Raw genomic sequence first — 16,430 nt, forward strand, 5'->3', positions numbered from 1 at the left:
AAGGAAGGGGACATTCTAAGTAAGGAGAAGGAAAAATAAGAACAAAGGTAAAGAGGAATGGCACAGCACGAAGGTTCAAGATACCCACATGCAGCGCGGTGTTGGCAGTAGATAAAGTTCAAGGCAAGGAATATGTGAAGTGAGTCTAGAGAAGCTTAGGGCCAAGTGTTAATTTAAAAATATTCAACCGTACCAGGTATTTACAGGCTAAGTACTTTACATGATTGTATCTTTTTATTCTGGCAACAAACAACTCCATGAGGTGTGACTGTATTATGCCTATTCTACAGATAAAGAAACTGAGGCTCAGAGTAAAATTTTCCCAGTGTTATACAGTGTGTTGTTTCAAAACCATATCTGTGTGTCTCCAAAGCCCATACTTTCAACTGCCAAGCTACACTGCGCCTCCATAATGAGCCCTAACTTTATTCTTCAGGCAAATGTTTGAATTTCCACCTCCCCACCCCCCAAAAAAACTCCCTCTTAGGATGAAAGTTTGGAGTGCTGTTACAGCTGCCACTACTTTATGCCACCAGGGCAAGATTCTGTTAGATACCGGTGTCCAAGGAGCCCGTGTACCACTGATAGGCAATCTGGCAACACAGAATTAACATGCAGAATTAACAGGGACACTTGATTGATTTAAGTTCCTGAAACATATTTCCAGTTAATACCCAGGAGATAAGTACTGTTCAATGATGAGAACTGGATAAGCATATGGCATTTTTTCAACAGCTTTATTGAAGTATAATTCACAGACCATACAATTCACCCATTTAAATTGTACAATTCAACATTCTTTAGTGTAGTCACAGAGTTGTGCAACCATCACCACAATTGATTTAAGGACATTTTCATCACCCCAAAAAGAAATCTAACTAACAGTCACTAACAGTCACTCCCCACTTCTCCCATCAAAAGCCTCCCTCACCCCCAGCTCTAGGCAGCCACTAATCTACTTTGTGTCTTTATAGATTTTCCTATTCTCAACAGTTCATATAAATGGAATCACATAATATATGGTCTTTTGTGCCTGGCTTCTTTCACATAACACGCTTATAAGGCTCATCCATGTTGTAGCATGTACCAGTATTTCATTCCTTTCTATGGCCAAATACTATTCCACTGTATGGATATTCCACATTTTATTTATCCTTCAGCTGATAGACCTTTGGTTGTCCCCACTTTTTGTCTATTGTGAATAATGATGCTATAAACATTAGTGTACAAGTTTTTGTGTAGACCTATGTTTTCAGTTCTCTTGGGTGTATACCTAGGAGTGAATTGCTGGCATGGGGTAATTCTGTGTTTAGCATTTTGAGGAACTGCCAAACTGTTTTTCAAATGGCTGCACCATTTTACTTTCCTACCAGTATGAAGGTTCCAATTTCTCCACATTCTCACCAACACTTATTATCTGTCTTTTTTATTATAGACATCCTAGTGGGTACAAAGTGGTATTTCAGTGTGGTTTTGATATTCACTTCCCTAATGGTTAATGATGGCATATGACATTTGAACACAGCTCTTAATGTATCCTTTTCTCATACGAGATATTTTTGACAAAATCTAAGAAATAACCTATTGAGACTTCCAGCAGTTTCTTTGCTCAACTGTACATAAAATGCTTAAGTCTTACTTCATCTATAGAAGAACAGGGATGGGGTAAGGAATCGGATGCAGGGAGAGGGTCGATGATGGGGAGAAGCTCAAACATGTCCACTGAATACATTATTTGAAAATTCAAAAGTGGCTCACATTTTGATATGGCTATTTCAATTTAGATGTGATGACTACACCAAAATAGCCATGTCAAAATGCCCTGCTCTGAGCTAGGCACTGATTATTAGAATTAGATTTGGGAAAGACAGAGAGAAGATTCATTTATTTCACTCTCTTCTCCAATATTTGTCATTATATTCTTCAAAAGCAAGCACTTACAGGAACTCTCATACACTGTTGCATATTAACTGCTACAACTTTTTTGGAAAGCAATTTGGCAATACATTCCAAAGTCCTAAAATGTATATGCCCTTTAACCTAATTATTTCATTTCTGGAAAGTTGTCTTAAATCAATGTGAAATATAGGGAAAAAAGTAAACAACAAATTTTTTTCATAGGTGAATCAATCTAAATATTTAATAATATGAAAATAATGAAAAATATTTCACTGAGATATTTTGCAGCAATTAAAATGACATTTATGAAAAATTTGTATAGTGTAAGAAATGTTTAAATTATAATGTGGGCATTAATGTTAACATAACAAATTATATCAGCTTTGTAAAATATAAAAATTTATGCCTAGAAAAAATACTGAAATGAAATCCTTCAAAATAAAAATAGTCATTGCAATACTGAATCACTATGATGTACACCTGAAATTAATATTGTAAATCAACTATACTTCAACTTAAAAATAAAATAAAATACTCTGATTAAAAAAAAAAAAAAGAGAATCCCACCACTGCAAAACAATCACTATAAATATTTAGGGGTTTGAATTGTTTTTAGTTACTAATAATAATGTTTCATTGTTTAATTGGGTTTTTATTTAAATATTAAAACCTTTAAAAAAACAGTCATTGCATCTCAGTGGTGGGATTACAAATGGGTTTTTCTATTTTTTGCAAAATTTTAATATTTTAAACAATGTACAAGGATTATTATTTTTTTAAATAGGTGTGTTTATTTATTTATTTATTTATTTATGGCTGCATTGGGTCTTCGTTGCTGCATGCGGGGTTTCTCTGGTTGCGGTGAACAAGGGCTACTCTTCTATGCAGGGCGCCAGTTTCTCATTGCGGTGGCTTCTCTTGTTGTGGAGCACAGGCTCTAGGCGCGCGGGCTTAGTAGTTGTGGCACACGGGCTCAGTAGTTGTGGCACACGGGCTCAGTAGTTGTGGTACGTGGGCTCAGTAGTTCTGGCTCACGGGCTCTAGAGCGCAGGCTCAGTAGTTGTGGCACATGGGCTTAGTTGCTCCGTGGCACGTGGGATCTTCCCAGACCAGGGATCAAACCTGTGTCCCCTGCATTGGCAGGTGGATTCTTAACCACTGTGCCACCAGGGAAGTCTCCAAGGATTATTTACATAAGTGATGAATGTGGGTTTTTTTTTTTTTTTAATTTATTTATGGCTGTGTTGGGTCTTCGTTTCTGTGCTAGGGTTTTCTCTAGTTGTGGCAAGCGGGGGCCAATCTTCATCACGCTGCGCGGGCCTCTCACTATTGCGGCCTCTCTTGTTGCAGAGCACAGGCTCCAGATGCGCAGGCTCAGTAATTGTGGCTCACGGGCCCAGTTGCTCCGTGGCATGTGGGATCTTCCCAGACCAGGGCTCGAACCCGTGTCCCCTGCGTTGGCAGGCAGATTCTCAACCACTGCGCCACCAGGGAAGCCCTAAATGTGGTTTTAAATAAAACTAACAGCCAGGCTCAAAGCCCAGTCCTGCACTGAATGCCTTCAGTAAACACTAATTTCCAGTGGTCTTATTTCTAAGAGCCAGGAAATCATACTCTACTTAGAGAAACAGTATGATCCACTGTAACAAGACCTGGCCTGAGAGCCAGGACACCACCCTCGAGTTCTGAGCTGTGTGTCACTTAACAACTTTGAATGGTGGGAGAGTTGAAACAGACCACACACTTACTGCATTCTCACTTTGGAATACAGGTTACATATGTTATTAAAATGGGACACCAACCCTAAAAAACAAGTATCACGATGCCCCGTGTGACAGAACAAATAGTGGTGCAGATTCATACCCAAATCTAACTCCACACCACACTGACATCTGTAAAACAGAAATAATAAGGTCTACCATGCTTACTGCACAACGTAAAAGTCAACTTAGATAAATATATGTGACAGTTCCACATAAAATGTCTAGTTCCTGGAAATGTAAGACTCTAAGGCCCTCCACACTGCCTCTTTATTCTCTAGGAGTTTAATAGTACCTGAAGACAGAATTGCATGTTTCTTCTGCCCTCTTAAGCTAAGTCAATAATAAATAAAGACTGCTTTTAGTAAGTAGCAAGGAAAAAAATGTTTTAAATTATAATAATGTAGATCATGCAAGGCAAATGATTATTAGATGTTTAAATATCAACAGGGGGAAAAGATTTACAACACAAATGAGACAAAAAGTAACTACCCATAATATTTACAAACCAATAAGAAAAACATAAACAAACAAAATGTGAACATAAACAACCCAAAAGATAAATGAACAAAAAGACATTTAGGCATTTCACAGATGAAGCAGTACAAATGACTAAAAAACGTATACAAAAAGCCAAACCCTGATGACAATTACAAAACTGTAAATTAAAAGCACATATTTTTACCTATCAGTTTGGCAAAGATTTAGAAGATTAATAGTACGCAGCATTGGAAAGGATATGCATGGACGAGCACTTTCAAACACTGCTGGCGGCAACTTGACAGTAACTATCAAAATACAAAGTACACGTATCCTCTGACCCAACAATTCCTAGGAATTTATCCTACAGAAGCATTTGTACACAGTGATGTTTACTGCACCATTCTTTGTAACAGCAAACAAAAAATATGGAAACACATCCATCAATACATTTTATGGTGGTACATCTATCGAATGGACTCTTTGGTTGTTATTAAAATGAAATGAATCCGTATGTACTACCAGAGAAAGATGTCCATGAGGTATTGCTAAAGAAAAACTTGCCAAATACCATAAATATTGTACAATGTCAGCATTTAAAATAAAATGAAAATTGTTTCTATTTCTATTTCTATACTATATATGTATCTCTTGTATCTCTACATATGATGTGTAGTTGGTGGTCATTAGCAGGATGTTCTGATTCTCCTCTTTGCACTCTCACGGTAGGACTGCATGCCCCAGCCCCTCTGAAGTTCACCATGCTATGTATCTTGCTTTGACAAATGAAATGTAAGCAGAATCACCTCGGGGTAGAAGGCTTAAAAGCCTGTGCAGAATTTATCATGTTCCCTTCCTCTCAGTGACTCACTGAAGCAGGTGCTGAGCTGGAAGCCTGGGTCTCTGAATAACCAAGATGGCGGGAGCCCCTTCTCGCCCCACCCCATACCAAATCTCATCAACCCCCTAGGTGGGAGCAAGAAAGAAACTTTTGTTGTAGTAAGCCACTGATAGTTTGTGGTTGTTTGATACTCCAGCACAATTTAGTGGTCCTGATACATACAGGAATAAGAAAAAAAAAAAAATCTGGAAAGATACATACCAAACTGTAGTCTTGGGGTTACCCTAAGAGGAAAATGAGAATGGGAGAGGGGAAGGGCAGGGAATGGGGTCGAGGGGACTTTGGGGTTTGAGTTTACATACTTGGGAATTGCATAAATTTTCATAAGCACATATTGTTTTTGGAATTTGAACAAAAGGTATTTGTATATAATCTAAGATGTCCAGAAATTTTTACATTGTTGCTTTTTAAAATTCCAATAACCACAGTTCTGACACAAAGAGAAATAAAATCCCCCTGTGACCATAACGAACAAAATATGAAAACTGGCCTTTGTAAGAGTTCTAGGCAGAGGGACTGAAGGGCTTCTTTGAAAAGTAACACTATACTTAGGGATGACAGCACGCGAGACAAACCGCCCTATTCTTCCAGCTCCAATAAGGATGCGGAGGTTTTACTCAGATGACACAGAAGCAGATGGGGGAAGAGAAGGAGCTGTCAGCAATGCCTGCCAGGACTTAGGGAGCATTTATAAAAATTACTAGATAACGGTTCCAAAACACCCAGAGAAACAAACATGTACACAAATGGCGGCCGAGGCAGCTGTTAAGGCAGGGCCTGATTTGAGGTGATGCGGAAGGAGAGATGTTGGTCCATCTGGAATAGAGAAGCAAGATCATCGTTCTCTCTGACAAAAGCACAGCCTTCGTGGAGGGATCTCAGGGAGTGACTGGGCTGTGGAGGAGCAGCCACATGGAAAGGAGGGGTTCCAAACTGATTAAAGCAACAGCAAGGTTATTTGCTTGTTCACACCAATCAATTTTCTATTATAAAATTGAATTAAGATGTCATAGAAATTCATCGGAGGGAAAGCCAAACCAACAGGTATTCTTACTTTAAAGCACTGGGCACTTCAAAGATTTTCAGAATTAATCCTCACAAGCCTACCATGTTTTTATGCTCATTCTTAGAGATGAGAAACCTTTGGCTCAGAGAGGTAAAGGAACTTGTCCAGGGTCACAGAGCCAAGATTCAAACCCATGCCTGGTATGGACTTTCCAGGGTCAGTGGGGAGGGCCGCTTAGGGATCAAAGTAAGGAGTCAGCCCAGGGAATCTGCTTCTCTTCTATACAGCTAACGGATACATTCACATCAACAACCTCCTTATTTGTTTTATGAACACAAAAGTTAAGTACTGATGTCACTTGAATAGCTAAAATAAGTTTCCCATGGTGACATATATAGTTAATATACCAGAGTATGATGAGACAGGCACCAGGTCCAGAATAGAGGCTTTAAAAATTTCAATTAAGGGGCTTCCCTGGTGGCGCGGTGGTTAAGAATCCGCCTGCCAATGCAGGGGACACAGGTTCGATCCCTGGTCCGGGAAGATCCCGCATGCTGCAGAGCAAATAAGCCCATGCGCCACAACTACTGAGCCTGTGCTCTAGAGCCCGAGAGCCACAACTACTGAGCCCACGTGCCACAACTACTGAAGCTCGCGTGCCTAGAGCCAATGCTCCGCAACAAGAGAAGCCACCGCAATGAGAAGCCCACGCACCGCAACGAACAGTAGCCCCTTCTGGCCGCAACTACAGAAAGCCTGCGCACAGCAACGAAGACCCAATGCAGCCAAAAATAAATAAAAAAATAAAATAAATAAATTTAAAAAAAATTCAGTTAAACTCATGAAACCTTAAAAGTATAATTGATTTTAAAAGAAAAGAACTTTAAATCAGTGTTATTTAAAAAATTTTAAACCTAAACTACATCACATTGACATTCATGCAAAAAATGTAACTCTCCCTTACCCTGCAGAGGTCTCTGGGTGCTTTTGTTATCTGCTGTATCCCAAGAACCCAAATATAGCCTGGCACAAAGTAGGTCTCAAAGTATTTGTTAAATGATTCAAATGAGCTGTGTCTATTTAACCAGTAACCTATATACACAGATGAAATTCTATACTAGTTGTATTCTAGTTTAAAAATATATATAGATCAAATAACCCTTGTCTATACTTACCCAATAGAAGGAAAAGTAACATTAACTGAATACAATGTGCCAAGCATTGGGTTAAGGCAATTTACATACATCCCCTCATTTAATCTCACAAGAATTCCGCAAGAGAGGCATCACTAGCCCACCGACACAGTTGAAGAATCCACGCTCAGAGTGGTTCTGTATGCAGTACCCAACTGGCTTGGTCACACGAGTAATTAGTGGCAAGGATTTTTAACTCATCTGTCTGAATTCAAAGTCCACACTAGCTCCAGAACACAATACTTTCCCTCTAGAGGAGCCACTTAAAAGAGTGGCCGATTACTTTTACAATATGTTCTTTTCAAGGAACAGATTTAAAAGAAAAAGAAAATGTATGATTGAATTTTTGCACTCAACTTCTGCTGATACAAAACCAGAGTCCAGAATGCTAAGAAAGTAGAGGCTATTTACAACAGAGGGCATGTTTATATAACACAGAAAACTGCTCTAACAATTTTAACACCTGCTTAAAAACCAAAATTTTTATTTGTAGTAGTTATAGAACTTGAATATGAGCTCCTGGAATTTACTGTCTTTTAAAGGACTCTGTAAGGCATTAGTGTGGATTCATGAAGCTATTATATATATTATATAAGAGTGGCAGTGAATTGTGATTTTTATGGTGTGACAAGCTTAACTTGCAAAGGAAAAATTCTAGCAGACTAGGCGTTAAAATAACGTGTCTACTGAAGGCGAACATTCCATGGAGTAGGCTACAAACCGTCCCTAAACGTAATGCTGTTTTCAAAACATGGAAAGTAAATCGCGATGACTATCATTAAAGTGAGAAAGGGAGGAATGTTAAACTACCCAATTCTTCATTTTCTAATCTGCCTTCTTCCACAAAGAGTCTGAGACACAGCAGTTCACGCAGCAGGCTCACATCTTGCAGAGGAGCAAGGCCACTCGGCAAGTCAAATGCACCAGAATCTCTTCTCCCTCGTGGGCAGCAATGAGATAGGATTTGCAAGGTGCAGACACCAAATGCTCCCTCTGCCAGGCAGGATATATTTCAATGTGCTTTACTTTAAGTCCTGTTTGCAATATCACCCTCCTGGTTCTAAGTGACACCACTGCCATTTCAGAGTTATGAGTCAGATGAGGAATGGGAGGGCTAAGAAGTGGAGGATGATAAAACATACTGAAAAGTGGGCTTGGGAACAAGACAGACTGTTTGAACCCTGACCCTCCCATTTTCTTGCTGTGCCCAATTCAGTTTCTTCAATTGTTATCTGGGAATAATGAAAATAGAGTAACTCCTTGCAGGGTGGATTTTAGCAAAGGATTAGCAAAGAAGACAGTATAGGATTGCATACTGGCTACAAGCACAGGCCCTGGACGGCTCGGCCACTTGTTACGTGTGTGAACTTGGGCTCAACCCTGAACTAACCTCTCAACCTCAGTTTCCTCATCTGTAAATTGGAAATGATAAGGGAATCCACTTCACAGGGTTGCTGTGAGGATTAAATAAAATAATCCATAATAAACATTTTACACAAGTTTTAATGAGCATAAAGCACTTAGAATGATGCCTAGCACATAATACGATATTTCATAAACAGTAACTAACATAGTACAAGTTATAAATAGGATGATAGCATAAGTATATATATATATGTTCTGAAGAAAGGCTGGATACATTTCAGAAAACAGCACTTGATTTGGACACTTTCAAACAAAGAGTTCACACTGTAATAGATCTTGGGATGGGGCTTATGCCAACTATTACCAACAAAGGTCCCTCTATCAAATCTCTCAGTGCCCTCGTTCACGTTAGCTGATGCCCATGGCACGCACGTATACACAACCGACATCTCCAAGGAGGGCAGCTCACAACAACAGTGGCATCTATCCTCCATGGTGTCTTTTCCCTAAGGTTTTCTCTAATGAGGGTGTCAGAATTGCAAAAAGAATATACAGGAGATGGGGAGAGAGGCTCACACGATTGGAAGAGGACCATACAATTCCGTAAATATTTATTGAACATCTACTATGAGCCAGGAACCATCCCTCTCACGTTGCAACTTCATGGTGACTCTATAAACATGATTTTGCTCTTCTAGAATAAACTTTCGTCTTACCTACAAGTTTACAGAGCTAACATTTGTGAATTGTCCTTTGAGAAACAAATTTAGCACGGTGGGCACCATTGCATTGGACCTGACTGGAGTTACAACTGACAACTGAATCATTTCAGAGAGTTGGCATGGGGCCCTTGAGACTGACAGAGTGGGCAAGGGAAGCTCGATCTATATATGGCAAGAATCTGAGGTTATATTCAGCCAGAAGTGCAAGCCTCTCAGCATGGCCTTCGACGTCCTCCAACCTGGCTCCTTCTTCATCTCTCTCTGCTCTCCACGCGCTCTCTAAGCCACCATCACCCCATCCTGCATATAAACCCGGATCTCCCTGCCTTTGCTCCTATTCTGTATGGAATGCCATTTACCCACTCAACTCCCAGGCTGGACCGCAATTGTCTATATGCACGTCTATCCCTGGAGGGCAAGGAGGGACTCCCTTTCATGTCTATGCCACCCCTGACCCAGGGTCCGCCAGTATCAGCCAGCAGGGAGCAGTGGGAAGGGCACAGAATGTGAGGCTGGTTTCAAGTGGAAACCTGTTTCAAATGCTAGCTCTGCCCCTTACCAGCTGTCGGACCTTGGATACGTTAACTTCTGTGTACTTCGACTTCCTCCTGCGTAAAATGGAGACAAAAGGGCATTTACTTTATTGGTTGTTGGGAGAATCAACTCCTTGGCTATATGTAAAGCACTTAGAAGAGTGCCTGGCATGGGGGAAGAGCTGTGGAAGCCTCCATCATAGCTGCTGTTCATTATCACTGATATCGTTACTGTCGTTAAGTGTGTGCAGAAAAGAGAAAAGTGGAGAAAGGAGGGAGACTGTGCCCTGTAGCTGAGCAAACGTCTGAACTCCCGTGCTGGCTCAGCGCTGCCCTGCTGAATAGCCCGATGGTGGAGCCCCTCACCACTCACCCGCAAAAGGAGACACAGAGCTTTCACACTGGTTGGTGCTCATAACCTTATTTCTTGCCTGGGCTGCTGCCCAACCCCTGCCAAAGCCAGCCAGCTAGGGACTCCCAAATCCTGCAGTGACAGCACGGCATGACATACAAGGGACACTGCAGCTCAGTTCCTTGCAACCCAGCCCCCAGCAGACTTCCTGCTCCTAGAATATCAGTGCTGAGCGTTAGAGGTGACCTTTTCCAACAGCACCCCGTAACAGATGGGGAAACTGAGGCCTGGGGAGTCTGTGTTTACATTTTGTTAGTACCCAGTTTATATATATGTTACTTGTCATGCAGCCAATTTTGTGGTAGGTACTAAGAATACCATGACCATTGTTTAAAGCTGGAAGGAACTTCAAAGTTTACCCAGTCTGGCACTTTTCAAACTCCACATTCTATGGCATCAAGATGAGATGTGAGCTCTGTTGCAAGTCATTCATTCATTCATTTATGGATCACTCGCCATCTGCTGGGCATCAACGACACAAGTCAGACACCACTCCTGTCCTCGGGACCTCACAGACGAATAGGGAAGCGTGACTATGTAAATAATCACATGTCTAATAGTAAAGTCTTGTTGTGAGTGAATTATGTTTTAAAATATACTAGAATGAGCATCTCCACTTACATGCCAACATGCTTTCTGAGCAGAACAGGCAGGACTGGGGCTGGAGGTAGCGCCCTGTAAACTGCTCACCCCACTGGGTTCACCTGTGCAAGGGCCACACATAGACTCACATTACCATTATGTGGCTACAGCAGTAAGGAGACTGGGAACCACTGACCCAACCCCATTTTACAGACAGGCAAACTGAGGCCTAAAGAATTTAACTCACTTGCCAAAGTAGCACAGCAGATAAACAGAAGATGCTTAAGATTCTGTAGTGGCTCATGTAGGCTTCCAAAAGAATCCACATTCCACAGTATAGCACATGATCTGACCCCTGCTCACCCCTCCTGCCCCCTCTCTCACCATTCTGCCCCCCACTCTATGACTCAGCCCTACTGAACTACCTGCGAAGCCCCAAATGCACCTCTGCTTGGTCCATCCCACTCCCTCGGCCAGGGATCCAAAGTCGACGACCCCTAAATAATGCCAACTCATTCTCAGCACTCAGAACTCAGCTCAGGGCTCTCTCCTCCAGTACATGGCCCTGACATGGCCCCCCTCTATCTCCTATAGCATGTACGCCTTTACCCAGAGAGAGAAACGCTCATCACATAAGGTGTTCATCCAGTCAACAAATATTTATTGAGCACCTCTATGTGCCAAGCGCCTGAGGATACAGCAGTAAATAAAACAAAAGCCCCTGCCCTCATGGAGCTTACATTCTACTGAGGGAAACAGACAATAAACAATACAAAATATAATGTCACTAGAGTTCAGTACTATGAAAAAATAAATAAAAAAGAGTGGAGGGATCTTGGGGGAAGGCCTCTCCAAGGAAGTGGCATTTGATCAGAGATCTGAAGTAACAGAGTAAGCCATGCCAATAGCAGGGAAAAGAGCATTTCAGGAAGCAGCAGCAAAGGCCCTGTAACTACTGCAATGATTTCTTTACTTGTGTCTTACCTCCTACTGAACTTGGAGGTCCTTGAAGGCAAGGGTTACATCTTAAGCATCTTTGATTCGCAGGGCCCAGCATCCACAGTGGACACTATGGACACTTACTGAATGAGTGAATCAAGTTGGCCCAGCATGTGTGATTGCTGATTTCTGAGTCCGTGTGGCTCTATCACTTGAGATCTGGCCAGTTTTGCGTCTCCCTCCTCCCCAGGGCTAAGCTAAGCACGGGCTTGGGCCAATCAGTCTTCCTTAATTCTGTGGCCTGGTCTCAGTTCCTGGATCCTCCCTTCATTAGGACTATAGTACTGACAGGCTCTCCAGGTTTATCTTGTTCTGGTCCTTGTATCTCTGGTCTGGACCTGGGACCCTGTCCAAAACCCAGACACCTAGTACTGGGAGCCTCCCTCACTTTCTCCAGGTTTCATAGGCATCAAAGTCCTCCCCTGAACCCCAAGCCCCAAGGCTGGGGGGCCCTGACCCCTGGAATCAGACTTCCCAATGGCTAACACCTCCCTACTTGGAAGTCTGCCCTGCCTGATTCTTGACTGCCCTCCAAACCACACGACCCCTTCTGCTGGGATATCAACCCTCTGACCTCATCAAACCTTTCTGTGGCCATCTCTCTTCATGTTCCAACTTCATTAAACCATTCCTGAACTTCTACCATAGCTAAGACCCAAGGCTAAGGACCTGCGTCCTCGTGTTGCCTGCTACAGATCCTGTCCCATCAGCAGACCATCTGGGTCCAAGCCTCCAGATTCAACTACCCCAAACCACAATCCTGACACTCCCAAAAGCACATTAAATAACCTTAGGTGCTGCAAATAAAGTCAAATGGCTTTATCCACTCCGCCAACTGCAACAGATATCTCTGGATGTCACTGGTGCTTCATCCCAGCCTCCACCAGGTCTAAAATGAGTTCAGGGACAAATAACCCATTCCTTCATTCACCCACCACTTCCTGACACCTGCTATAAGCCAAGCCCTGAAACATAAAACACAGTGCCTACACTGATGACAGTGATGCTAATGGTGATGTGATGGTGATAGTGATGGTGGAAGAGAGAGAGGAGTAGGTGGTAAGATTAGTTACCATTTATTGCACACTTGGGCTATACTACAATAAGCGGTGAGTCTTCTAATACTAAGAAAACTATGAGATAGGTTTTATTAGTCTCACTTTATAGAGAAGGAAATAGGCTGAAGAGGTGAAGCAACTTGCTCAAGGTCACAGAGCTAAGTGGCAGGGTGCTGAGACCCTAGTCTGCCTGCCTCCAAAGTACAAACGGTTCAACCGCCCCAAGGGTCACCCAGTAAATGCTAAACAAATATAACGTAAGGAAGAAGTGAAAGAGAGAGAGAGAGGATCCAGGCCTCCGAGGACTCACAAGCTGGTGGAGGAGGCAGACATATAAACAAATATCTACCATGTGCGGACCCAGCGCTGATGGCTGGAGACCATGGAGCTGGAGGGGAGCTGCAGGGGAGCCAGAGGAGGGAGTGGCTAACTTGACCTGGAGGGGTCTAGAGCCGTCTTGAGGAAGTGACTTGGGGGCTAGGCTTTGAAGGATGAGCAGTCTGCGGCTGACAAGCGTGGCGCACAGCAGGCGCTCGGCCCTCAGACCTGGCCTGGGCCGTCCGTCTCCTCTGAGGTCGTCCAGTCCACCCCCCTGTGCCCACGCGGCCGGGCCGGGCCTCACCTCCTTCCACTTGAGCTGGCGAATGCTGATCTTCAGGGCGTCCAGGGAGGTCCTGGCCTTGGAGCTGTCCACGGTGACAGGCCGCGGAGAGCAGTACTCCTCGGACCGGTCCGAGCTCCGCTTGCAGCTACGGCTCTTGCTCCTGGACTTCCCGTGCGGGGAGAGGCCCTGCGCCGACGCCGGCTTCGCCTGGTACATGGGCAGCGTGGGCGGCGGCCGCGGTGGGACGCGGGCGTCGCCCTCCTCGGCCGCGCGGGGCTGCGCCGGGGCCGGCTCCTTGGGCTGCTCCTCCCCAGCCTTGCGCTCCGGCTCCCCGGCAGCGCCCGGGTCCACGCGGACCTGCTCCTTCGCCGCATGCGCTTTGGCCGCGCCCACGGCCTCCGCCTCCAACCAGGCCGCCAGCTCCCTCTCGGGTCTGCCCCGCAGCATGGTGCTCAGGGCCGGTGCCAGCGCCAGTGCTGCCGCCGCCGCCGCCGCTCCGCCGCCCCGGCCCGCGACCAAACTGCCGCCGCTGCCGCAGCTGCCACGCGCTCCCCGCCCGAGCCCGTTGCCATGATCTCTCAGGCTCCGGTTGACAACGGCAGTCGCCGACTCGGGACGGGGCCCGGGAAGGGACAATCGCCGACCCAGCCCCGGCGACCTCATAGGCGAGGGTGCTCACGTGACCGTGCCTGTCGCAGACGAGGCGGCCATCTTGGAAGAGGGCGGAAGCGGCCTCTGCCCGCCCAACCTGAGAACCCGCCGGCGTTCTGAGCCCGCGGAACTTGGAGGGGAGAGGCTGGAGGTGAGCTTGAGAGCAGAAAGCCGTTGGGCGCTTGCGGGGCTCCTGAGCCCAGGGGCTGGGCCGGAGAGACAACAATTTCAAACACGAAGCCCACTTTCCCCCACCCCGTACACACTCACTGGGGTAACTCCCGGTCTGATGCAGGAGGCACAGCGCCACCCGTTCTAGGCAACTCCACCATCAGGAAGCACCTCAGTCTGATGATGGACATGACAAGTCCAAGCTCTCAAGGATTAGCTCCCCGTTTGAAGAAATCCCTTTCTGGTCCTGGGAGAGCCCCAGACTGAGAGGGGAGACACGTTTCCCTGTTCTCAGGGAGCTCCCAATGGCATAGGGAGGCCGTGGAGAAGCCTGCAGTTTCGCGGTTGAGTCGAGGACATTAACCAACCCTTTTCATATTGTCATTTTAAAAAATTATGGTAAGATACACATAACATAAAATGTATCATTTTAACCATTTTTAGGTATAGACTTCAATGGCGTTAATACATTCGCATTGTTGTGCAACCATCACCACCATTCATCTCCTGAACTTTTTCATCTTCTCAAACTGAAACTCTGTACCCATTAAACTCTTAGCTCACGACCGCCCTCCCCCAGCCTGTGAACTACCCGTTCTCCTTTCTGTCTATATGAATTAGATTAATTACCTCATAGAAGTGGAATCATACAATATTTGTCCCGTTGTATCTAGCTTATTCAACTCAGCCTAATGCCTTCATGGTTCATCCATGTTGTAGCATTATCAGAATTTCATTCCTTTGTAGGGCAGAATAGTGTTCCATGGTGTGAATGGACCACATTGTATTTATCCGTTCATCTGACAATGGACATTTGGGTTGTTTCCACCTGTTGGCTATTGTGAATGATGCAGCTATGAACATGAGTACACAAATACCTATTTGAGTCCCTGCTCTCTATTCTTTTGGGTTGCCATATATTTTTAAAGCCAACCCAAGGAGAGGGCTTTCCCTTCTCACCTTAGGGAACCACATTTGATTTTTCAGGGAATGGGGTTGGGAGGATAGAGCAGCACCCCACACTGAGGACAGTAGCTGTGACAGCCCACACGGGTGAACTTTGCCACCCTTTGCAGATGAAATAATGATACAAGAGAGGAAAACGAGAGGAATCACAAGGCAGTATGCAGTTAAGTATCAAATGAGGCAAAGAGTAAAAAGAAAAATTAGGAGTTCCACGAATGGAGGATTTACTGTAAATTATAAAGCTAGATAAAACTTCATATACGAGATAGAATATAAACTGAGTCTTCAAGATGGAGTAAGAATCAGCTAGTTAGAAAGTAGGTGGGGGACTTCCCTCATGGCGCAGTGGTTAAGAATCCGCCTGCCAATGCAGGGGACACGGGTTTGAGCCCTGGTCCGGGAAGATCCCACATGCCGCGGAGCAACTAGGCCCGTGCGCCACAGCTACTGAGCTTGCGCTTTAGAGCCTGCGAGCCACAACTGCGGAGCCTGTGCTCCACAGCTACTGAAGCCCGTGCGCCTAGAGCCTGTGCTCCGCAACAAGAGAAGCCACCACAATGAGAAGCCCGCGCACCGCAACGAAGAGTAGCCCCCGCTTGCCACAACTAGAGAAAGCCTGCGTGCAGCAACAAAGACCCAAAGCAGCCAAAAATAAAATAAATAAATAAATTTATAAAAAAAAAAAAAAAAGAAAGTAGGTGGGGTGGTCATTCCAGAGGCTGTGGGCACGGCAGCGTGTACAGTCATGCAGGTGACCCATGGGGCCTGAAAGGGGCTGAAATCCAACTTGTACTCTGCCTGCCTAGCCTCACCCATTGAGGCTTTGTCCACCAGAAAGGAGCACCTTTGCTGATTGGTTCAAAGGCTCCCAGGGCTGATGGAAGCCCTGTCCTGAGAGGGAGGTGAGGAAAAGGTACAGTACAAGTAAATTTAAGAAGGGGATAAATTATGGTGATCAGCTTGAAATGTATAGAAATATCAAACCACTAAGTTGTGTACCAGGAACTAACGCAGTGTTGTAATTCAATTATACTTCAAAAACAAACAAACAAATTCATAGAAAAAGAGGACAGATTTGTGGTTACCAGAGGTGGGAGGGGGGGAGAGGTAAAGGGTTTGGCGGAGGGG

At 44.5% G+C, this 16,430-nt stretch overlaps 1 protein-coding gene across 5 annotated transcripts in view; it reads right to left on the minus strand.

Annotated features, from left to right (window-relative positions):
• The window catches only part of TTLL11 (tubulin tyrosine ligase like 11), a 274,872-nt gene extending 260,722 nt beyond the window's left edge, over nucleotides 1-14,150 (minus strand). For all 5 annotated transcript variants that reach the window (XR_009008679.1, XM_057548845.1, XM_057548847.1 and 2 more), the window contains exon 1: nucleotides 13,533-14,150. Coding sequence is in view for 4 of the 5 variants with exons in the window: in XM_057548845.1 (XP_057404828.1) it covers nucleotides 13,533-13,961 (429 nt within the window). In the remaining variant the exon portion in view is untranslated. The remainder of the gene's footprint in view (nucleotides 1-13,532) is intronic.
• Between the last annotated feature and the right edge of the window lie 2,280 nt (nucleotides 14,151-16,430).

Source organism: Balaenoptera acutorostrata, chromosome 6 (assembly GCF_949987535.1).
Source record: "Balaenoptera acutorostrata chromosome 6, mBalAcu1.1, whole genome shotgun sequence".
Taxonomy (NCBI): Eukaryota; Metazoa; Chordata; class Mammalia; order Artiodactyla; family Balaenopteridae; genus Balaenoptera; species Balaenoptera acutorostrata.